The sequence below is a fragment of the Xiphophorus hellerii genome, chromosome 22 (assembly GCF_003331165.1).
Source record: "Xiphophorus hellerii strain 12219 chromosome 22, Xiphophorus_hellerii-4.1, whole genome shotgun sequence".
In the NCBI taxonomy this organism is placed as follows: Eukaryota; Metazoa; Chordata; class Actinopteri; order Cyprinodontiformes; family Poeciliidae; genus Xiphophorus; species Xiphophorus hellerii.
In genome coordinates, this window is record NC_045693.1 from 8,130,768 (window position 1) to 8,155,027 (window position 24,260).

Genomic DNA, 24,260 nt, shown 5'->3' on the forward strand with positions numbered 1-24,260 from the left:
TTTTTTTTCTTATTGTATGAGCATTATGAAAACAGCTATTATTTGTAGCCATTTTGTGAGTAAAAACTGACAGAAATCTTAAATAGCATGTTCTCTTGTCTTTTCCATTTTGAAGAGTGGCCTCTGCATTACAGCTTATTTTACCTTAGGAAATTAGAAAGTCAGTTAATTAATCATTAATTATTAATTATCTGTTGATGTAAGCATTACATTTTTAAAAATGCATTAGTTGCTTTAATTTTATAGCGATCAGTAAGAGTGCCAAAATCCAAAAGGAGCAATTTCTTTGTGTGAGAATTTATTTTATTCCCTTGTTTCAAAATTTTATAAAATTTATGCAGAGATTTAAATGTAGAAAATTAATTTATTTATTCTTATGCTTTTTACTCATCTTTCAGGGTGTACAGTATGTTGCTGTAACATAAATTCATAAAAATTCAAACTAATGTAGACCTTAACTCTTACAGCAACACGCACCACTCTTACTTGAATCTTGTCTCTCCTATTTCAAGCTCATTGCATTTACATGAGCCTCATCACATTTACATCTATAGGAAACAGAAAGTCTAACTAAACAACAGTTCTTAGCTATTCTGATCAACTTAAACAGGTTAAATCATATTTAAACTGGAGAATAAACGTGCTAAAAGATCCCCCACCCTTAAAAAATTCTCCAAGGACTGCATATAAAAAGGATAGAAAATATTATGCATGCTCTTTGACAGCCTTTGTAGTTTGGAATACAACATACATTTAAATCAATTCAAAGAATTACTCCATTTGTGCACCAAAGCATATTCCCCTTACAAGCTCATTTTAGTGGTCTTGTGCTATTGGTTGATGTATTTAAACAATAGAAACAAGTACATTTTTTTATTATTTGACTTATCAATCACAGATTAATCGGTGTATCGGTTAATTTTACCTATAATTTGCTAAAATGACAACACATTAAGCAGAAGCAAAAGTTAGACATTTTATCTCTGAAGGAACACAGTGGAGTACACTTTTATTGAGGTTTTTTCAAGTTATTTTTCACATTCACCTGTGAGAAAATGACAAAATATGTTGAGAAAATTTCAGGGGTTTTTTGGGAGGCTTCAAAAGAGTTCAGTCAGGTGCAGAGCAGTTACGAAAAATAACTTCAATCACATCTTAATTCTCGGCCAAACACGCTGGTATGTTCATAACTAATATCCTTGGGTTATTTAAGCATGTCCTTGAGTCTTTGACTTGATCCAGTCGAGGAAGGTAGAGACTCTTGAGTAGACTCCTGGTTTGTTTTCCTTTCCACACTGATCTCCCCAGCTCACCACACCATAAACAACACTGGTGTCATTTTGCTTGCAAGTCAGTGGTCCTCCAGAATCCCCCTGAAACAACAGATGAATGGAAAATTAGAGTAGAATAGAGAAAAAAAAAGTGGCAGGTGGATGCAAAGTACACAGATACACCTAAACATTCAAACAGAATTTAAAGCTACTGTAAAGCATAAAGCTGACTAACCTGGCAGGAATCAACTCCTCCTTGCAGGTAGCCGGCGCAGAACATGCCATTATTTAGGACGGCCCCGTAAATAGTGGGCTCAGAGCACTTTGCCTGGTTGATCAGCAGAACATTAGCCTCTAACAGGTGATTCGAGCCATAATTCGCTGCAGAAGTGATTTTGAACAATTAGGACAAAACAGTAAGTTGTAGTAAACAGAGTGAACCAAATTATGAGGGAAAAGTCGCACACATACAGTCCTCTGTGGCCCCCCATCCAGAAATGGTGCATTCAGTCCCATCAGAGATTTGGCCACCGGGCAGACAAGCTGTCTTCACAAACTGGGTCTCATTTGCGCAAACTCCATCTCGCCCCCTGAGCCTTAACAAAGCTTAGAAAATACGGATCAGATTAATGTCACACAAATGTTTTCACAAGGTAACTGTTACGAAAATGTAAGACAAGAAAGTCCTCAAATCAGTTTAGAAAATGAATACGAACCTCACTGGTTAGCAAAAATCACTGCCAGGGTTTGTTTTGATTCATTCAAAGGACAAATATCATTTTAGAGACATAAAACCTAAGAGTTTGAGTGTGACAAGTGGTATCCTTGTTTTAAGTACATAAAAACTTGCTCTCTAATCTAAATGAGGCTAATTTCACTACAGATACAGAAAGAAACATGTTGGACAAACCTGCATCTATCTGATGGATTTTAGTTGTACCATTTATTTTTTACACCCAGATCTAACACTTGCAAAAGTGTGCTTTTTATTCCCGCCATAGAGTGCCAGTGTGCTAGGTCTCTAAACTGCTGCTCTCAGACACTTCTTACTCCTCACTGAAAAACATCGCTACATAAATCTTCACTTTATGAACTCAAATTAGTCTGCTTTCATGGCTTTTTTATTCTTTCACACTTTTTACATGTTTAGCAATTTTATTCTTGAGAATTCATATAACTATCATGAGTTATGAGTCTAAACACAATTGGAGGATAAAAATGGCTCTTTATGGAAGAAATACAGTGCAGTTTTACCTATGTCGTTGTAAACAGCTGCAGAAGTCTCCCTGTAGTTCTCGTGGACAATCGCATTCTCAACTTCAATGACTTGAGCTGAAGGATCATGTGCTTCCAGTGACAGGCTACCCATCACCACCTGCATGTCCTTGTTTTGTTCACTGTGAAAAACAAAACATCCAGTAAACAAAAAAGCTGAATGAAAGTCATAATCTAAATTCTTCAGATTTGGAGGGTTGTTTTCTTACATGCAGTGTCCAGCTGTCAGAACCCAGCAACTCTTGATCAGAACTCCTCCACAGACGTGGCTGTATTTCATGTTGGAGTTCTTTGGTTTCTGTTGCACAGAAACCTGCCAGGGTACTGCCCCAGGACTGACTTTCAGACCCCCAAAGATTCGAGTTAAGATCTTTTTTGGTTGAGCCACTCCGCAAGTTTCAAACTGTTTTGGTGCAGGAGATGGAGATGGCACATCAGGGGAGTCTATTGGTTCTTGGGACGGCTGTGGAGCCTTGGTGGTCTTTGCTGCTTCAGTGGTAACTGGAGGCGGCTGAACGGTAGGAGGCTTAGGCTTGGGGCCATCACTAGGGGTCGGAGGGCCACCAGTAGGAGGTTTGGGAACTGGAGGCGGCTGAACGGTAGGAGGCTTAGGCTTGGGGCCACCACTAGGGGTCGGAGGGCCACCAGTAGGAGGTTTGGGTCCACCTGAAAATGCAAACAAATAGTTTGTCGTTTGTTGACCTCAACATCAGAGTCAGAAACCTACTAGGAGCTTTGTGCTGGACCTGTTGGTTCAGGACATTTTTTCACATCACAGTAGTCCCAAAACAATCTTCGTCCTCTTCTGAAAAAACACCAGGGCTTTGGTTCTCCATCTGGGTTTCTGCACATTAAATAAAAACAAAGTAACGTACCATAAATCCATGATGACTGTAGTTGTAATACAGTTCAGTCTTGTTTTTGTTCTGACCTGCAGAAGTTATGAGGGCCAAGGCCGTCGTCATTCTCAAACGAGTTGAAGGGATCAGCTCCTTTTTCCAGGATAAAGTGGGAGTTCCAGTAGAGGCAGTCAAAGCCATCATCTGTCTCGCTCACATTCCCACGGTAAGACTCGCCATCACCCACATAGCAGTCATTTGGACCTAAAAACACATCCAGTGTCTTAATAAGTAGAAAACTCACATAGTATGAATGCTTCACGTCTCCCACCCCCTTTCTTGTTTCTTTGTTCTCTTTGTTTTAACTTTTTTCCAAAGTTTTATTTGACAGACAATAAACAAACAAACGAAACACTTTGTATAGAGCAGTGAGCATTTGCAGTGAGACCCTCATGAGTCAATAACTTATAGAAACATATTAAGCTTAGTCTGCAAGTGTTTTCTGATCTGTTTTACTTAGCAAGATACTGAAGTGAGGTTGCATGAAAAGCATCTGTGAACATCGGTTTTCACACAGATTCTTAACTTGTATCAGGTCTGAGCACATGTTTTGGGTCATTGTTCTGCTGGAAGAACATTCTCAAGTCTTTAGCTGCATTCAACAGGACTGTCCTGTTTTTAACTCCATCAGTCTTATCATCAACTTCTGAGCTGCTTGAGAAAAACATTCTCACAGCATGATGTTGCTACCACCCTGCTTCACCATATGAGTGTTGTGTTCAGGGTATTGGGCAGTATAGAAGAAAAAATCCCTTTTCCTCTATGTTGGTGGAGTCCTATTCATACTTTGTGGTGTATAACAAACTTTCTTGACTTGACTTTCTTTTTCTTTACCTCTCTTCCATCAAGACTAATACTTTGTACTTTCAAAAGATTATCCAAAGCTAAGAATTGACGTTTTCTTCTCCTGTAGTGCTAATGTTAGCACTAACTAAAGTTTTCCTTGCCTTTCTCGTCAGTTTAGGTGGGCGACATGTCTTGGTAGTTTTGACTCCACAGGTCTAGTCCATTTACCAATTATGTGACTTCTGAAGGCAATTGGATACATTAGATTTTATTTAGGGACACCAGAGTGAGAGAGTTGAAAACAAATGGAGGCCATCCTTTTTGACTTTTTTTAAGACGACATTTTGAAACTGTAGTGATAACTCAATAAAATGTGTTAAAGTCAAAGAGATATAAAAAACTCCAGGATTCTGTGCACACACATTGGTCTTGGAAAACAAAGAGGCTGATATAAGAGTGCAGTATTTACCAACATGACAGAAGCGTCCACTGAATCCTTCGCGACACTGACACTCAAAGTCATTCCCTTCCCGGATGCACTGGCCACCATTTCTGCACGGGTTTGGCACACACACAGAATCTTTGCACAAAAGAAGGATCAAATACACACAATAAATGTCTTAGAAATGTAACTAGCTGAAAATGTAGTTTTGCTGTTTGATCCTTACATCGTTTGCAGTCTGGAGGCTGGAACGGGTATTTGCATTTGCACTCGTAGAAAGGAGCGGTTGAAGTCAGCACACACTCCCCCCGACCACAAACACCTATTCTGCACGCTTTCGGGGCTGACAACCATAAGCACAAACAGTAGCTGCTGATTTTACAGTCTCAGTTGGACACTGACAGGAACTTCAATAGGAAGAAGATGACAGCTTCATCCAACCTTTCTCGCATTTCCTTCCCTTGAAAGGTGCGGGACAGTCACATTTGTACCCTCTCCTGCCTTTTTGCTTACACACACCGTTGTTAAGACAGGGATTGGGTGTGCATTCCCCTGGCAAATTAAATGGAACTAGGTTTTAATCAGGCAAAGAAAGACACAACTTTTTAAAGAGTAGGTCTAATCATTATACCATGTAGATCCTGAAGGTCATGAAGCCAGTCCATAGAAGGCTGATCTTCGTCGTCGTCATCAGACGACTCCTTGAAGATGACGTCTAAAATAATATTTTCATTTCAGATTTGGAATACGTCGTTTCTTTTGTTGATTTTTTTAAATTATAGAATTAGTATTTTATGACAAAATGGAGCTCCAACCTTCAATTATATCTTCAAATTTTTGCTTTTTTTTCTCCCGCCCTTGTCCTCTTGATCCATGTTTGTCTTTGTGTTTGTCTTTGTGTTTGGGTTTCGACTGATTTATGAAAAATGACATTTAGAAATTTGTTAAAGCATTTAATAAATAATTCCACCAAACACAATAATGGTTTTAATAACAATAAACGTCGTAGCATAGAACTAATTGAGCAATAATAAAAGAAAATACAGTTGTAATTAAGAGTGGTGCATTTACTACATTGTTTTAAGATAATACATGTTGTAAATACTTACTTCAGTGGGGATAAGGAGCACAGCCAAGAAGAGGAAAATGAGAAGGAGCTTCAGTTTCATGATGGCAGAGCACCAGACGACGTCCAGGAGGACCAAATGAGACTGTGCAGCGCTGCAGAGAACCTGACCTTTTTCCTACATTTTTACACAAGGACACTAACCTTTGAAACTTTAGTTTAATCTGGCACTCATCCATGATGCTGAGTCAGTTTTATTGATTTAAACTTTACAATAAGAGACCCCACAACGGTCTCTTTAGATGACATAAAGATGTTTTTACAGCTACTATGAATATTGCATGTTTTTTAGTGTCATTTGTGACATGTTTGCAGACTTTTTACATTAAAAGCATCAAATTCTAAGAGTGAGTCCTGCACTTGCAACACAAATGCTCAGAGAGCATGTTTGCTAAAACCTCCCTGTTTGTTTGCTTGTAGACTTTGAATCACATACCCTGGGCACATCAACAAGTGGACTATTTATACAGTGATGCAATTTCAGGACATGCATATTTCTGCGGGGACATCTGAATAAATCAGAATATTATTGAAAAGTTAATTTGATTTCATAAATTAGTGAAAAGATTAAAATTCATGTAATATGTAACGTAGTAAACTTGATGACACAAGTTATATGTATTTGTTTTTTCCATTTTGTAAAAGAATAAAAAGAAGAAAGAAACAAAAAAGTAACTAAACAAATATAAAAATCAGACAATGATAACCTAATTAAATACATAATGTAGTTTTCAAATTATGCTTTCATTTCTAAGAGAAAAAAGCTACTGAAACCAACCGTCTGTGGGAACCTGACTGCTCCTCTTTGTGAACTAACAGTTTTGGTTCAGTTTAATTTCCCACAGTCACCATGGTGATTATCTCATCTGTAGAACCAAGAAATCACCTAAATACAACCTGCATGACAACATGAAGTAGACTAAAAATCTTAAAAAACACAGCATCATGGACTCACTAAAGAAATTCAATGACAGATGAGAAACAAAGTCATTGACATCTGTCTGTCTGGAAAAGATTACAAAGTCATTTCTAAGACTTTGGGACTCCAACCAAAGTGAAAGCCGTTATCTTGACCTGCATGGAAACATGGAACAAGCCCGTCTCAAAGTCATTAAAAATTTAAAGGCAGAACCTTATGGACAATGTGAGTCATATCGGAACTGGTGTAAAACTTTACACAGTATTTCAGAATAAGACAATTGAACTTATAGACCTCAATGAATTTTTGCAATCAATATCACCATGAACCATGTTCCTTAACAGAGCGTCATGAGGAAAAATGTCCGGTCACAGTTCATGACCTTAAGCTCAAGCACACTTGGGCTGCACAAGAGGATAACGATCCGAAGCACAGCAGCAGGTTCACCTCAGACAGGCTAAAAACAAAAGAAGGATTTGGAGCAGCTCAGCCGAAATCTGGACTTAAATCCAATTTAATGCTGGAGCATCACCTCTAAATTAGAGAGTCATGGTTTTTAACAAGGATAAATATTATATATATATATATATATATATATATATATATATAGTTTTGCAGTTGTCAAATAAATTCAATTGAAAAAATATGCCAAACTCGAGGCCTGGAGGCCAAATCCAGCCCATCTTTAAAAACAGTCACATGCTTAAATATTATTTTAACAATGAAATTAAGGAAGTTTTTGTCCATATGCTGCCAAATTACTTCAATGTAAAAAGATGCTCAATATTGATCAATAAAAATGAACATTGGTCATTGGCGGAGATGCTTACTGTATATTTGTTCTGTAAGCATAACATTCAAGTCTCCTTTAATGGAATTCCTAATTGTGAGCCAAATGAAACATAATTTCATTTTTTATTCATTTTATTTGAATGAATGTGATAAAAATCAAAGTCAAAAAGTCAAATCAAAAACAAGAAATGTATTATCTATTTAATTTTTGTCTTACAATGTAGCAATGAAACCAAACGCACAACATAAAATAAGTTACGTTTGAATAGCTTAAAAGACACATGATTGGTGCTGTTGTGATCGGTGGGCTACTATGTAAATGGGACCCTAAATCCTGTGCTGCTCAGGGTCCCTAAAAAATCTTGTGCCAGCCCTGCATTTTTGTACATCATGTTCTTATGCAGCTACAGGTCACTTGTAGGAGACGATTCATTACAGATTACAATAGGACTTGAATTGGTGCCGCTGTGGTTGTGACCAGGACACAGGGCCAGGTGGAGGCACTCAGAGAAGGTTCCAGCACAGAATGAGAACAGTGGCGTCATTTTGTCCGCCTCTAGAAACATCACCAGCCCGGCAGGAAAGCTGCACATAACACCAATTCGACAGAAGCGTTTTGTAAAAGGCAGCTGGTGAGGCACCCCACCATGCCAGGCCGTGTATTCCCCATCAAAGAACTCCACACACCAGGACACGGCGCCCCGACCCAGCCAGCACTCCTCAGATACGCCTTTGCGAGGAATGGAGGGGAAGGTAACACCAAGCTCCCAATACGTCTTCCCAGTCACATCAATTTCCCAGTAATGGCGGCCAAAGCTGAAGCCCTGCAGACTGATGACGTTGAGGGTGGTGTCGAACCGTCCTGGTTGGTCAGGGAGTTTCTGCCAGGCGTCTGTGTAGGAGACGCTGTCACATTTAGGGGAGATGACCAACTTTGGGTGGGCCGTCTCTGGGTCCAGGTGCACCTCACTGGAATCTGGACACAAATGAAGAAAATTCAGCATGAAATGTTTCCTAAAGAGATAGCAGTGTAATGAAGAAAGGTGATGTGGGAACTGACAGCTTTTCAGGAGCTTCTTCATTAACGGGATCTGCGAGCAGACAAGGAGCAACATGCTGTTGGTGAGGCTGAGGATCTGGTTAGCTTTAGCTTCATCAAGGCTCACACTGCTGGGATCTGATTGGTTGAGGACATCCAACACTCTGACGAATAAAAACCATGAAGGAAGTATTACATATTGGCATAGTGCCTTGAAAATTCCTGCAAAATCTTTTTAGCAGAAATTTTCTTATCATGCCACAAGTACAAACTTCAGCTTATTTTATTAGGATTTTATGATAGATCAACACAAGGTAATTCATAATTTAAGCAAAAAATCAGCAGAATATGTCTAGGTTTTTTTTATATATATATATATCTGATTAACCGTCAAGATAATCATTAGAATAGCTGATTACACAACAAATAATTGTAAGAAAAGAAAATTAAATAGAGAAGAAAGCAAGAGAGCCATGGTAACTGCAATGATCCACCACTCAGCTGGGAGAATCTGTTGACAGGAAACAAGTGGTGTGATTTACAAATCTTCTACCAAAGAGTGGCATTAAGAAAGCCATGAGGTCTGACCAGACAAGACTGAAATTAAACTGTTTGTCCTACTTGCAAATTTGTATGTGTGGTGAAAAACTTGCAATGTTCATAACCCTGAACAGACAATCCCCTCTGTAAAACATGGTGGTGGTAGCATCATGCTGCAGTTTTATTTCCTTTTTGTCAGATTGCTCTTCCTCTAATCTCACTGATAATGATCCAATTCGGCAAAACAATCTCTAGATGTGCAACAACTACAACTTTAAGTGTTATATATGGTTCCATAAAGTATTAGACTCTGAGGGCTGAAAAAAATGTACACCACAATTTTCAGATTTTTAAAACCATAAGTTATCTTCCTTGCACTTCTCAGTTATGCACTACTTTGTGTTGGTCGTCACATAAAACCCTCTTATAATTCTCTGAAGAAGAATACTTTGTGAAGAATCACAAAATAGGAGTTGTAATTATCCATACCTATCTGCTGTCTCTGTGTCGTCCAGTTCAGCATGTAAAACGAACGACTGAGGAATAGTGGAAAATCTAGGTCAGCTGTAGATTTTTGCTCTTTACATTTAAACTCTCATATATGTTTTTTTTTTGTTTTGTTTTTTTTTTACCATAGAATCAGGTTCTGTGTCACAGTGCTCCAAAACTAAAGAAAGTCTGGCCAAGTCCTGCTCTATTCCCTGGATCAGAGCACAGTTTCTCTCCATCAGTCCATCCAAGGCAGAGACGGCAGCCCTCTCCTCCATCTCCAGGTGGGACAAGGTGAGCCGCAGGTCCTCCTCCAGAACCGTCTGGATCTCCTGATATTTCATCGCTACATTCTCTCTTATCGCTGCAGACTTTTTCTAGGTACAGTAGACATTGAAATCAAATAAAATTCTGCTGCTGGATCATTTGTAGAGAAATTGCTAAAATCTCTACACAGAGAGAGCCTTTTTCAGAAATCAGAGTAAAACTCACAGTGATTTCTGACTGACGGGCTGCCAGTTTCTTCAGTCTGTGTTTCACAGCATTCCTTTGCTTCTTCAAAGATCCTAGATGCTTTTCTAATGTCTCCTGTGGAAAATGGTTGCACACTATTTAGCAAGCTTACTTCTGATGATTTGCTCACTGTAAAATGTAAACTGCAACAAAGTAGTGACTGAGTGTGAACATTGTTTAAAGAGAGAGCACTTTCTTGCATCACATCTTAGCACTGTAGCTGTTCTGTAAATCGCATTTATGAGATAAGTTTGGAATAACATGGACCAGGAAGCATACAAAAGGACTTTAATCCAAGCCAAGTTAAGCTTTTGGTGAGGCTATGATGTTAGAGTTTTAACAAAAGAGACGTTTTTGCTGTTCACAAGAATATGCAAAAGTGAACATAATTCACCTGGAACATGATTTAAAAATTAGGGCCTCCTAAATCACTGTTTCAATATGGAGATGTGGCAGAAAACATTTCCATTTTTTAAAAATGTTTCCATGTGGACAGGGACTAAAGCATTTGCAGCAGACGCAACCTAAGGTCTTCGTATGTCTCTACAAGCCTTACATGGTTTGGGGAAATTTTCTACCATTTTCTATGCAGATGAAGATACAAGCTGTCATAGTTTTTCTTGAGAAATGTCTCTGTATTTGTCCTCTGTCACTTTAATGACAAGTCGCAAGGGGTAGAGGTCCATACCCACAGCGTCATGCTGCCACCACCATACTTTACGGTGATGGTGTTAGTCAGGTCCTGAGCAGTGGCTGTTTTTTCTCAAGACATAAAGCTTTGAATATAGGCCAAAAAAGACCTCCCTCGCCTTTATCAGACAAGAGACTTTTGTATATCTGTCTAACAATCTATTGTAGATGTTTCTGCAAAATTAAAGCAACAAGTGGATTTAATTCTAACTCACGCTCAGTCAGCTCAACTTACCTCAGGTACCTCAGGAGGATCTGAAAGATCAGTGGAAATAAGATGCACCTGAGCTCAATTTTAAGTACTTTAGAAAAGGGTATATTTTTATGTTTGTTTTTGTTTTTTTGCAAATTTATAAAAATATCTGAAATATGTTTGCCTTTGCCGTCGTGCATTATTTTGTGTGTTAAGTTTCAAAAATGAAAACGATATTCAAATCTGTATTTGAGAAACGTTATGGGGTGTAAACACTTTCAGATGGCACTTTATGTATATTCTGTAAAAATCAGCACTCTATTGATTTACATCCATATATTGATTTTTATCCACTTTTTTGAATTATCTTACTCAATTGCACATTTCTGTGAATTTAAATATGCTATTTATTCAACTGTACAGTAAATTTTAAATGTTGTAAATTTGCCTTTACTGTACAGTCTCATTTCGTTTTGTTATACATTTTCATCTGTGTGTGAGTCTACATGCTTCCATTTGCCTGTCACTTTGCTGCTGATACATTCATGGACAAAGAAAAAGAATATTTCTGTTCTTGTGACAGTCCACCATAGCTTAAACATGTCACTGCCTGAAAAGATGCCACATGACTGCCGTACCATTTCTGCACAGATTGACATACACACACCAATTATACTGTAAGCAGTGGTGAAAATGTCTTTATTCTACAAAGATGGAGTTGAACACTGCAGAAGAAAGTTGTTGAGAATAGACCAAGATGTGAAATTCTACTCTCAATTTGAGAATAAATAAATCACAATCTAGAATTGTCATGGACATCTTAGTGGTTATTGTGCAGGCTTCAAGTTTTAATTTTAATTCAGTTTTTTCTCTCTTTTTAAAACCTTACTGCCCCTGCAGAGATCCCAAGTGCTCATTTCTAGGTTTTTTCCTAACTATTTGGATTCAATTTGGGTCCAAATCACAAACAACCTGGGAAGAAGCTAAAGTCCAGGCAGAGTTGAGATGTTCACAGCAAAACACACACAATCATCTAACGGGTCAAAGAAAACAAGATCAAACAGGACTAAAATGGAGAACTGCAGAACAGAAAATCTGGGTATGAGTTGTAGAAAACGAAACAATTGAATACAAAGGAAATTATAAGGTATAGGTGTGGAATTTCAGAATTTGTTTTTACAGAAGAAAAGGGAAAAATATTGCAGAAGGTATGAAACCTCATAGACTGAAATGCAAACTCAAAGGATGAAACCCCTGATTGATTAAGGAAAAAGAGTTTGAGGACATAGTTTTCTGAGATAAAGTAAGGGAAAACCATAAAAGAGTGTAGTTGTGGATGTTTCCCTTCACCACAACGCAGTAAATCTTAGACTGGAGCCTTCTGTAGTGTAATGTTTTCAGCACTCATTGCAAATATTTTTGGTACAACTATGGACTTGCAAAACTAGCATGTATTGCATGAATGGTGGGACTTCAACAGGTCAGCTGAAAACTGCTGAAGAAGCAGAAGTCAGAGCAGACTTACGATCTGAACCTGGTGATTCATCAAGTTCAGATCTGAAGAACCGGCATCAGTTTCTGAAAGGAATGCAATACTCTGAGCAGTATAACATATCTGTATTACTTTTCAATAGTTTGGAATGATACACTGCTTTTGGTAAACAATCACAGAAGTAATTTGGGCGAGGACTTGAAGGACATCCCCACATCTTTTTTAAAGGCAGTTTAGGTTCCCTGTAGTTTTTATCATCCAAAAACATTACCACATTGTCAAGCACCAGTACCAAGCCGAAACCAGCTGATCCAGCTGGAGTCAGTTGCCCTTTAGTTTTTTTGTTTTGTTTTGGGTTTTTTTACATATTTTGAATTTCATGTTGTTTTGTAGGGTAAATGGCATCACACTCATTGGCATCCAAATGTATCATTGCTTAATTTTATAAAAATCTATGCAAATGCTCTGTCTGCACTAATAAAGATTCACTCACTTCAGCATGTTGAATGCTTGAAACTGAAATCAAAAAACTAACGGCATGAGCTACTTTTCAATTATCCAATTAATTTAAGAACTATCTTCCTTCTTAAGTCCTCTTAGAGATCATGGAAATATCATTACCAGATGGTCACTTGAACATTAAATTTAAAAATCCCCGAAAAGGTGACACCATGGTAAAAGTGACATCCTGATTCAGCCGAACACTGTGAATTCCAAACATTTGAACCAAACACACTCCCAGTATTCAAACTGGGAGTGAATTCAAAGTAACACAAATACCTCAAGACCTGACAAGAGTTGCTATTTCACAACTTGTGCTTAATTTACATTTAATCATGTTTTCCAGCTGCTATTCATGTGGCAGCTTAAAGATTACCATTCTTTTGGATGGGAACTTTTCTTATATAAATATTTTAAGTATTTTTTATTTAAAATTTAAAAAATCTAAATAAGTGAAGTCATAGCCTGTCCTGATTCAACTGAATATTTTTCAGTTGAGAAAACTTTCTGGAAAATTGCAACAGTACGTAGTATGAGCATTTTACAGCATTATTAAACGAATAATGCTGTAAAATTAAATTAATTAAATGAAGACTTCTGATGAAGATTTTAGGTTTGTATTTCAGTCCTAAGATAATTTCCCACCCTGTGCTAACATCCCCAAATGTCCACATCAAAATATGAGAAAAGAAGCTGAGGGTAACTTTGGGATGGGCGATCAGTGTTCATGGTTCATGGCAATTTAAATCTTTATTGGCTTAGATTTCAATACAACAAATGGCAGTGTGTTTTTTTTTCATTTATAAAACAATACTGTCAAATACAGTCATTTCTTGAAATAGGGGGTCGTATCTATTTGAATGTAACTATATGTTGGAAACAGCCTTAAAATATAAGATTCTTACTTCCAATATAAGTAAAGGTAAGGTGTATAACTTTGTTTATGAGAGCCTGAGAAAAGAGACATTTTTTTGTCCATTCAGATGAACAATTTGTGTGCATGAAAGCCACGGGGAAGAAGACTGGTGATATGCCGGCTATTGGAGGAGTCATTTCCACGTAGATCCAGTCAAACAGTTGGCGGGTGTGCTCACCGTGTTCCCACAGGCTTTTCTCATTGTATTGTATCTTAAAAGACTCACTGAGCCGATTCTTGAAACCTTTGGGCTAAAACTGTTTCAGCCCAAGCAAAACAAAAAGTTGACACACTTTTGAGCTACAGGCATGGGCATTTTTGTGACTGTGCCATGATGGTCTACTGTAATTACAAAGTTCCACGGGAATCAACAGCAACAAATAGGAAGAAACAAGCAGTAAAGTAAAGGAAGGATTTTCACTTAAAGCAAAGCAGGAGGTAAAATAAGTGCAGTCAAAGCAAATAAAACTTGACCCTTGTCATCATTCTTTGTCATTTTTGAACATGGAAGAATTTTCCATTCATTATTGAAGTCCATCATCGCAACATCAGTCCATTTCTTGGAATCCCCAGGTATATCCAGACGACATAAGCAAAAAAAAAGAAAAAAAGAAAAGGAAATAACCCAGAACCTACATCTAGATTACAACTGTGTGCTATCTGATTGTATGTACAGAATAATGCATGCTATAAATTAGAAAAAATAAAAAAACTAAAAGAGCTTGGCCTTCTTTTTCATGTCATTGCGTTTCCACAGGGGAAGCCTGTCAAACTCCTGGATCTCCATTCCAAAGATCTCAAAGAACGTTTCGGGTGCTAAGTGGCGCTAGAAATGAGAACAAAGGTGGAGAAAAAACAAAGGAGGGGGAAGGGTGGGAGGTTCTCAGTTAGCATCAAAGCTGTAAAAAAAAGAGTTTTGCTGCAAAAATGACAAGGAGCAACTGATACTGCATGTTCTCAGCTACAGATGTAAGTTTGTGCAACAATGCTGTTGACACAAAATCAAAATGCAGTGTTAACTGAGGAGCGTCAGGAGGAAAACCGATACCTCCAGTCTGGTTCTGTCCACATCCCTTGGCAGTTTAGCTCTCCCTCTACTGGTTATCATGAGCATTTCATAGGGATACACCTTCAGAAGGAGACATGCATCATTAAAACAGATAAAACCTTTAGCTAAGCCCCAAAAACGAACAGATATCACCAAACAAAATCACTAAATTTGAAGTTTTGGGGTAATTCTGACTGTGAGAAAGGGTGGGAGAGCAGGTATGTGACAGGAGGCTGACTGGGTTTGTTTTGTTAAGGATATTCAGGAAATGCAGGTGCTTTGATGTGCACAATCTTTTAGTGCTTAAACGTGCAAACTGTCAGACAAAGAAAGGAAAAAATGACTTCAAACTCATGTAACTGGTTATAGTTTGAGAAGCATTTAATATTTAATGGAAACCAAAAAAAAAAAAAAGGAGGACCAACATCTTTAATGTAGGCCATATACTGTAGATCCACATGGGAATGATTGTCCTAGATTCCAGGTGCTGCTATTTTTTCAACTAACTGAAGAATAAACTAGCTAGTCCTAATCCCAGCTGAGATGCTCAATAATAAGCAACTGAAAACTCTTTGAAGCCCCTGACCAACTCATATCCACACAGTAATGCCCTTACACACTACATACACGGTATATAGCGATATGAGTTGTTTGGATGACTTACTGGATTTTTATACTGTATGTTGCATACAGTATCCAGTCACTTTGAGTCACAGCCATGTGCAGATGAGCATGAAGAAGCCAGCATGCTATAAGCGCTTGAGTGACTCGGCAGCTCCTTAAGCGACATGCTGAATCAGGAACCCAGCTAAAGTGAGTCTTTTGTTGTTTTGCTAAAAGAATGCATGGGGGGGAGTTTTTAGGGGTTTTTTTTTGCAAAATAACTACATTAACTGTCCCCGCTCTATCTGATCATATTTTAGCCCATTTGTTGTCTCTTAAATACAGTTTCTTGCAAAAGTGGCCCTGGCATTTGGACTGTTTCACATTTTGAGTCATTGCCACCACAAGATTCACTGTGTTTTTAGTGGGATGGAGAAATTTTACGCAACATAATACATGTTTTTATTTTTTAAATTATTTTTACCTTAAAATCTGAAAAGTTGTGAACATTTTTGTACTATCCATCTGAACCTATAAGTTGTGCAAATTACTTACAGCTAAGGAAATGTTTAGATCAAAGTATATTGATGTGCTAGGATGGCCCAGTTAAGGTCAACCACCATGCTGTGGGACAATTCTCTTTAGCAGTGTCAGAGAAGTTGATGAGGAGAAGCATAGAGTGTGCATTAGTTTTAAACCATCCTGAGGCAAATGTTTTTGGATAAGTCTCCAATAACTTGGCTCATCTAGATACTGAAAGTTGATCACATACGTCTCTGCAAAATAGCTCAACCTCAATTAGATGGTTTTCAAGTTTACCACAAATTCTAAACTGAGTACAGTCTTGACTTTGACTAGGCCACTAAAGTACATGCCTGATTGGCAGCTTTTGCTATTTCAGCACGTATATATACATATTTCTGGTTTATTCTATGAATTTACAGTCTCCAGTTGTAGCTTTGATAATCATATTTACAAAAGAAAAAGCAAGAAAATAAATATTTTGTACATTGTTTTACAATGTACATTGCTTTTATATTGTTTTCAATGAAGGCTATTTAAGCCAATTAAATTACACACACCTGCATTTTATTTGATAGTTAAATGAAATTGCATTGAATTTAACTTTTAGGTTATCACAGTAAAGTAAGTGGGATAAAAATACATGCTATTTTACATACATGTACTATTTTATTTGAAAAACCTGAAAGCAATGTATAATTTTCCTTCCACTTCACAATTGTGCCCCACTTTGTGTTACTCCATCCAATAAAATCCATAGAAGTTTGTGGTTGTAATGGGACAAAATGTGAAAAGGTTTAAGGAATATGAATGTTTTTGCAAGGTTCTATATTTCTAAATTCACTATAAACATTCAAATACAGTCAAAGATGAGACATTGTACTCTTTTTTTAAATGTATCTCATTTGTAATTGATACAAAAAGAAGAAGATACTTGCTTTTGGTTCCAACATATTAGGCATAGATACTCCCCTGTCCATCCTTGCAAGTGCTGCACGGCCATCCTTAATGTGCTAAAGGATAGAACATATACACATGTAATATAGTGGAAGGGGACTGCAAGGTTCATGGCATGAATATACGTCTACTCATGACAGTGGGTGCAGTTTTTACTGGATGGAGCGAGTAGCTTGAATACAGCTCTGTTTCTTAGTATTAAACATGGGCAGTCGTTTACAGCTTTCCTAAATATACAGTGGTTGTTGTTTTTTTCTGTGGTTCATTTAAAGAAATAAGTATAACATGTAGCTTGAGTCATCACATTGATAAACAACACAGAATAAGACATGAGGCAATGGTTATACATTGCATGTACAGTACAGTTGTTCAGCTACTTGGCATATGTGTGTTTGCTTCTTACATCTGTTGGAAACCACAGCACAATATGCCTTGTAGTTGAAACTAATTCAAACAGTGATGCAAGCAAGGAGCAGGAGTGGGTGGTGTGCATTCAGGGCAAGGTGACTCTTGCAACCCAATGACCAAGCATAGTATATGATGCAAAGATGAGGAGGCATGCCATGTGAAGAAAAGCAGATGAGAGACATACCTGAAACTCTGCAGGACAAAATGGGACAAAGAATGAGACTCACAGTTAATGGTTTGCTGTCGAGTCCCCCTGCAAGGCTACTTTTATCTACAGCACTGCAGTCCTTAATGAAAATCAAATATTTCAAAGTGCATGTCTGTGTATATTTACGCTTTACAAGCCAATTCTAATGCTGAATATCTCTGGTGAAACTTGCTTTGTGTGGCTTTGTTCTGTTTGAAGTGCTCACCTCTTCCTCCACCACACATGTCTCCATAGCTGTTGTACTGGGTGAAATCTGTAGACTGAGGCTGAAACAAACCCCAGAGAAATCAGCTTGTTAACTTAGGGAAAAATTTATCTTACAGAGGTTTCACTCCATGTTTTGAAATCTGTTTTCATAGATTTCTTTACATATAATAATCAAACCCCTATTGGTGTTTATTAATTTTTTTATTTTACTAGACAAAATTATGAACATACTTGCATAACTAAGCATAAAGCATAATACAAACTCTAACTAAATACAATCAAGTAGTGATAAAAAGCAAACAAGGAAACCACCGACAGACAACCAGATATGTAAGACTAAAATACAGTAAATAGTGAAGTAAACCAAACAATTCAAATGTTGAACATGGTTATATATAAAACGTTCTTAATGTTTGTTTGAGTGATAAAAGCCAAACAACATATTTTAGTCAGTTCAGATAGAAATAATATTTATTTTTTATCTTCAGCCAACTTTGACGGTCTTTACAAAATCCACAGACAACCTCAAATAAATGTTCTAAACTATCACCCTGAGTGAAACAAGGAATACAGTTAACTCTATTCAAATCATATTCACTGAGAGTTAAACTCAATGTATTTTAATTTGCATGTTTTTCATTTTATGAAGGAAATACAACTTGTCTAATATATGACAATATCTTCAATTAGCGCCATCTTGTGGATTGTTTCTTCAAACTGTTGTTGAAATCACGAGGATTTCTACAAGTTTGATGTGCTCAGTTGACTTTAGTTGATCTGATAAATCCTGTAACACGTGCAGAAGTTGCATCCAAAAGGGATTTTACAAAATATTAACTGAGGACAAATCCACTCAGAAAAAAAAAGTAAAACTATGAATTATTTTCCTTCCACTTCACAATTATGCACTACTTTTAGTTGTTCTATCACATGCTAATTTCAATCAAATACATTATAGTTTGTGGTTGTTAACATGAAAAAATGTAGACAAGTTTGCAGTGTATGAAAGCTGTGTACTTTACTGTTCATGTAACGTCAGCACATCAAGTTTTTCTTACCCGATGCAGACCGTTCCGTCCATACCCAGGCAGAGAGTTGGTCTTGGTTGGAGACGTTGGATCTGAAACACAAATTATACACAATGTACTTATAAAAAAAGTTACATTTATTTATTTTTTTTAAGATTTTGTTGGCTCTATTGGCCTTTTTATGAGAGTGGTCAAAGAGGAAAATAGGTAATGAGAAACAGGGAAGACATGTCCCAAAGGTCATCAGGCCAGGACTCGAACCTGTGACGGCTGCGTTGAGGACTAAGACCTCCATACGTGGGTTGTGCTTTAACTCTGTGCCACCATAGCACTCCAAGTTGAATTTCTAACTTATGATGTTTTATGATGTAGGGAATTTACAGTACAGATGTTCTGCTAAGGTACATTGCTGACAAATCAAGAGTAAACCAGCTGAGGAGGCCGTTTCTGGCTACCTGCGTCACAGTTGTTCATTTTGGGATCGTAGCGCTGAGCAGAGAGGCTGCGAGCGTGCCGCTCCCTAATCTGCTCTTTCTCCATCTCCTCCTTCAGAATGAGTTTTCCCAGACCAGACTGAATCTGCACAGTCAAAACCAAACATTAGTCCAACGCCAAATAGCTTCAGAGAATAAACTAAGACAGCTATGCAGTATTTACAGTAACAGGAATCTAAATATTATCCGACCAACCTTACTGAGATGCTCTTCCTGAAGTTGCTTTCTTTTCAAAGCCTCTTCCTCCTCCTCTTCTCTAGACCGCCTCCTCCCTTCTGAACCTACAGGATTTTAGAGAAGTTACAAAAACCGTCATAAGACTTAATTACACCTAACACAGAACTCAATCAAACCTGTGTTGTTTAAGAAGACCATGCCTTACAGACACGTCCAGTGAAAAGTTTACATACACTCATTTAGGGCTGATTAATTTAGGTATTTTCTTATTTAAGTGAACCATTTTTCCCAGGGTGGAACCATAAGACACCAAACAACCTCACTAATTTAAAAAAACAAAGGAACTGGAAGAACAAATTTGAATCTAGACTCCATTTTGTGTAATGTCTAAATATGAAGGCTCAAATCTAAAAATTAACCCACACCAACGTTCTTGACATAGTATGTGGAGCTCATTTGAATTGATTGGTTTCTTGGTACAAACTCTACTTTTAAGCATAAACCGTAAAATTTTAGCATTTCCCAAAACCAATTTTGATGTGATGGGATCCTTGTCTTGTTGAAAGAGTCGGGTTTCAAACTATTAGCTTTTGATTGGAGCTGAAGTTGAAAATCCTGAAGGTTTGTTGCTTGTTCGTGTGGGTAGCTGCAAATTTGAGCTGGCCTATGAAGTGTCAATTTTGGAGCTGTCAGGTATTTTTTTGGGTGGAATCAGACCCAGGTTTGTAGGGTTGCAGGAGGAGGACTGGTGACTCTTTACAGAGGTCAAAGGGGAAGAGGAAGTCAACTGTTCTATAATTTTCCCCAGCTGAGGTAAGTCAGAACTCTTATAAATAAAAACTCTAATGAAGGAAGACCACGCAAAAGTAAATCCTCAAAGTTGACTAAGGATGATGAAAGGATTCATTGTTTCCCACTTGGTTGACATGGTAACACTGGTGTACCAGTGTTCAACCCAATTTCTGCTTTTATGCAGCCGTTTCACCCTGGGAAAAGAATGGCTAAAATAAATACATAGACGCCTGTAATTATTATGACACCTACAAAGAGAGGATGTGAACTTCTCACCATAATTATTTGTTGAGGGCATAGAAAAACAAAACAAACATGGCTGACTCAATGACTAACAGGTGGACGCTTTAACACAAGTCTGAGACAGAGCTGACGAGACAGACAAACAGAGAGAGACTTGTTGGACTATTTGGATACACAGATGTCACAGCTAAATTACACAATTTAGAGGATGTCAAATACACAGAATGTAAGACAGACAGACAAAAGTTTGAAGTCAGTCTCAGTTATCTCTGTCCAGGTTATTTGTGATGCTTTTATGATTAGCTGAAGCAATAAAGCAAGACCTCCCGAAGCAGAAAATAAGACGGCAGCAACAGAAACCAACCACGCCTTCACTCAGCGCAAGCAAAACTTAAATGGCAACTGATGGGTAGGTAAAGGAGTACACTGGGCGTTAATGGAGGGAGGCAGGTAAGCTGGGGGTAGGAAACAAGCAGAGCTCGGTCTGGGTGAGCTTTTATTTTACCACCAGGGGGCAGCTGCGCACACACAACCAACTACCGTACCTAAAACAGCGAGAGAGTGGGGCCAACAGTCACCCTCACTCCGGGAGCTGTCATCCAGGGAGGGAGCATGGGCAGCAGGGAAGGTGGCGGATCTGATGATGTCCTCACCAAACTTGCTTTGCTGAGCTACGGCAGCTGTATCTAGGTTGGTAACCATGGGAACTGAACTATCAGTGTCTGGGTCACAGTCTCAGCCACAAGGAAATATCTTAGCGCCACAATCATTCAGTACTGGGTCATGTGCTCACAGTGCAACAATGACTTTCCCTAGCAAGTCACTGCGTATCATGCAGAGCAATAAAACAAGCTGGAGCAGCTAATCCAATTCATTGAGAAGGAAACTTAATGTCTATTTAAGAGAGCAAACTCTGCAACCCAATAACATCCAAAATAGAGCTGCGACATTTCTGTTCAGAGGTAAAAGCTTAGTGAATAAGTTGTTAAAGACACAAAAATTTTTTATTACTATCAATAAAAAAATACTTCCTCCACTTTAAACTTGAAAACTGATAGATTTAAACAGAGTTGAGTTTGCTGCAGGCAGGGGAATACAACAAGAAGAATGTTGTTTCAACCTAAAGCATCGAATAGGTAAAAGTAAACTAAAATAACAGCTCCGATCTCACCTTTAATTCATGTGGGGAAATATTCTGACAGCTGATGTGCTTAACCACACTTAACATGTCATTGGGTCAATTCTGGGTCAAACATTTCAAGCTCATTTTGATTTTTTGTCAATTAAGAGAAGGAAATTATGTGAACTGGATCAGTTTTGGGGGGAATTTAACCAAATTTAATAACAATTTATATGAGCAAAGAAAACAGTCCTTATTTGAATAAGCTAGCAAGCTCGGGTTGCACATTCTACCCAATGAAATCCAATAAATTAATATATTAAAGCCCATATAATATTATAGTTAGCTTGCACAATGCTGCTCACGAAGAATTAACATTATCGCCTACTAATGCAACCCAGCAAGAGTTTTGCACATTGTCTTATCCGAGCCACAATTACACCATTTTCAGAACTTGTTGACATGGACAAAGTGCAGTGTAGAAGCAAACTACAGACAGAAAAGGATTAGAGACAGACTTCAAACATCACACTGACACTGAAGGTGACTATGATTAGATGACCACACTGAGTCAACTGGGTTCAGTTGAGATTTTTTCTCCAACATCCAAAAATGTTTTTTTGTTTGTTTGTTTTTTATATTTAATACTCAAAATTGTTTGCATTTTTATTTACTCCTTAGCGCTTAGATAGAACATATCCAGGAATGGGAATCACAACTATTAAAAACATTTCTGTTTTAATAATCTCTCAGTAAGGAATTTTCAATTTTCTTGAATTATTATTCTGCAAAACAAATCCTGAATTAGGCAGAAAGTTACCGTGAAGTTTGTAGATGGGCGGTTTTCTGTAGATGTTGATCCCCTGATCTGAAAGCAAATAAAAACAGAAAAAACTTCACTTAGAAAACTGCTTTTTGTATTTACTTAAATTATTTTTGCCTGGTATTAAAATTGTTGGATGAGCTGATACATTTGAGTGTGACAAAAAAGCAAAAACACAAGACATCTGCACTTGTATATCACGTTTATAAGCCAACTTTATTTTTTTATACATATTTTGTGGCTGTAGGTCTAAAAGCGGATCCTTTATGGTGTAGAGAGAGACGGAAAGAAACAAACCAATTGAGACAACAACATAACAGAAATGCAAAGAGAGTCAACAGGACGAGCAGTGACAGGGTGCGCTCCAGCTCCTACCTGGGACGTGGAAATGTTTAGGGGTCTGAGAGAGAGGCGGGGTGACCGGCCGGCTGTCGGGCCTGAGCGGCAGGGGGGAACTCCGGCCACTCGGTGGGTCGGGGCCTCCAGTGAGAAGAACCGAGAACAGAACATGAGCAGGTTCACTGAAGTCTGAATTGCGCAACACACAGGGGCCAAAAGGACCAGGTGAGGGGATGCTGGATGAACAAGACGCATTCTGGAAAACCCAATTGATGGAGTTGAACAGATGCAGCTCAAACTAACAGATAAAGTGCTCTGGAGACGGTAAATAATCTAGGTTAATCATAGGAGCTTTTATTCAGGAAACTAATTCCTCACAGCAAGCAGCAGCTAACCTTCATAGTAGAGGGGAGAAATATTTGTGCCCTGTGAAATTTTCCACATTTTCTCATATTCAAGCCACAAACTGACTCGCGTTCTCTAACAAACCTCCAAGGGTTTTATAAGTCACTCTGTCTTCTGAGAGCAACTGGTTGTATTGCTTTTTCCTAGGGAGCAAAAGTGAAGCTGAATGCAATTGCATGCCACACTTTTCAGAGTTTGTATTGCAAAACGTTTGAAAAAACATGCATGTTATGTACCTCTTTGTGTTCTAATTGAACACATTGAACTTTGTGGTTGTAATGGGACAAAATCAAAAAATGTTCTGAATGAATGAATATTTCTGGAGGGCAGTACTCTTCTTAAGACAAACTACAGGTGTGGTTCTGACGGGATATGGAGATGGATCCGGGTGACAGATGACACACTGATGAGAGGCGGCCATCTGACTGAATGGAAATGACGTGTTGCTTCAAAACTGGGCGTCAGACACATGTGACTTAGGCCCCTTACCTTGGCTATGGGGCAGGAAGTGGTGTCTGAAAGGGGAGGTGGGACGAGAGTCACTATTTCTGGAGCCCACACTGTTACTGCACAGGGAGGAGCAGAGCTTCTGCATGCCTGTCAGAGCTTCTGCAAGGAGGGAGGAAAGGTGTGGGGCAGAAACCCCAGCGCCAGGCAGCAGAAGTGGACAATGTGAGGAAGAGGAGGAGGAGGAGGAAGTAAAAGGGTGAGACGGCAGGGGGCCAAAGGAAAGGGGAGAAATACATGAATCAAATGTGAAAAAGAAATAAAAGACACCCAAAGTGAAAGGTAAGAAGTAGGGGGGAAAAAACAAGTGTTAAACTTAAAAGGTAGTAGGCCATTTTGCCCCCTTCCTAGTTTGTACCATCACTTCATGCTGTTGCCATTTCACTCTAACCAACCTTCCCATTCACGATGTGCCAATAATTTTACCATTGTACTGAAAAAACACAAAGTCTTATCAAGGATTTTTGGTCTAGTTTCTAGTGCAAATAACTTAGTG

The 24,260-nt window shown here is 38.2% G+C and overlaps 3 protein-coding genes across 16 annotated transcripts in view; all 3 read right to left on the reverse strand.

The window, feature by feature from the left end:
* Window positions 1-858: 858 nt before the first annotated feature.
* On the reverse strand, window positions 859-5,884 carry LOC116712566 (hyaluronan-binding protein 2). The gene is made up of 13 exons (XM_032552368.1): window positions 5,783-5,884; window positions 5,489-5,585; window positions 5,305-5,388; window positions 5,115-5,225; window positions 4,900-5,016; window positions 4,701-4,811; window positions 3,478-3,649; window positions 3,293-3,390; window positions 2,756-3,212; window positions 2,526-2,668; window positions 1,743-1,877; window positions 1,507-1,652; window positions 859-1,373 (listed from the first exon to the last, which is right to left on the reverse strand). The coding sequence occupies exons 1-13, from the start codon at window positions 5,840-5,842 to the stop codon at window positions 1,209-1,211; spliced, it is 1,896 nt and encodes a 631-aa protein (XP_032408259.1). The 5' UTR covers window positions 5,843-5,884; the 3' UTR covers window positions 859-1,208.
* A 1,796-nt stretch (window positions 5,885-7,680) lies between these two features.
* Window positions 7,681-11,548, reverse strand: LOC116713422 (probable E3 ubiquitin-protein ligase TRIML1). The gene is made up of 5 exons (XM_032553575.1): window positions 10,071-11,548; window positions 9,722-9,955; window positions 9,579-9,625; window positions 8,571-8,713; window positions 7,681-8,486 (listed from the first exon to the last, which is right to left on the reverse strand). The coding sequence occupies exons 2-5, from the start codon at window positions 9,920-9,922 to the stop codon at window positions 7,915-7,917; spliced, it is 963 nt and encodes a 320-aa protein (XP_032409466.1). The 5' UTR covers window positions 9,923-9,955; window positions 10,071-11,548; the 3' UTR covers window positions 7,681-7,914.
* Window positions 11,549-12,797: 1,249 nt separating this feature from the next.
* ablim1a (actin binding LIM protein 1a) overlaps window positions 12,798-24,260 on the reverse strand; it is a 52,906-nt gene continuing 41,443 nt past the window's right edge. For 3 of the 14 annotated variants that reach the window (XM_032553561.1, XM_032553557.1, XM_032553559.1), the window contains exons 14-25: window positions 23,747-23,866; window positions 22,889-22,993; window positions 22,511-22,558; window positions 21,116-21,256; window positions 19,554-19,639; window positions 19,320-19,443; window positions 18,895-18,956; window positions 17,835-17,895; window positions 17,606-17,613; window positions 16,995-17,069; window positions 14,932-15,012; window positions 13,692-14,709 (exon numbers count right to left, since the gene is read on the reverse strand). In XM_032553561.1, coding sequence (XP_032409452.1) covers window positions 14,596-14,709; window positions 14,932-15,012; window positions 16,995-17,069; window positions 17,606-17,613; window positions 17,835-17,895; window positions 18,895-18,956; window positions 19,320-19,443; window positions 19,554-19,639; window positions 21,116-21,256; window positions 22,511-22,558; window positions 22,889-22,993; window positions 23,747-23,866 — 1,025 coding nt within the window. In that variant the 3' untranslated portion in view covers window positions 13,692-14,595. Of the gene's footprint in view, window positions 14,710-14,931; window positions 15,013-16,994; window positions 17,070-17,605; window positions 17,614-17,834; window positions 17,896-18,894; window positions 18,957-19,319; window positions 19,444-19,553; window positions 19,640-21,115; window positions 21,257-22,510; window positions 22,559-22,888; window positions 22,994-23,746; window positions 23,867-24,260 lie in introns of those variants that run through there. The other 11 variants (XM_032553558.1, XM_032553568.1, XM_032553562.1 and 8 more) reach the window with 11 other exon arrangements.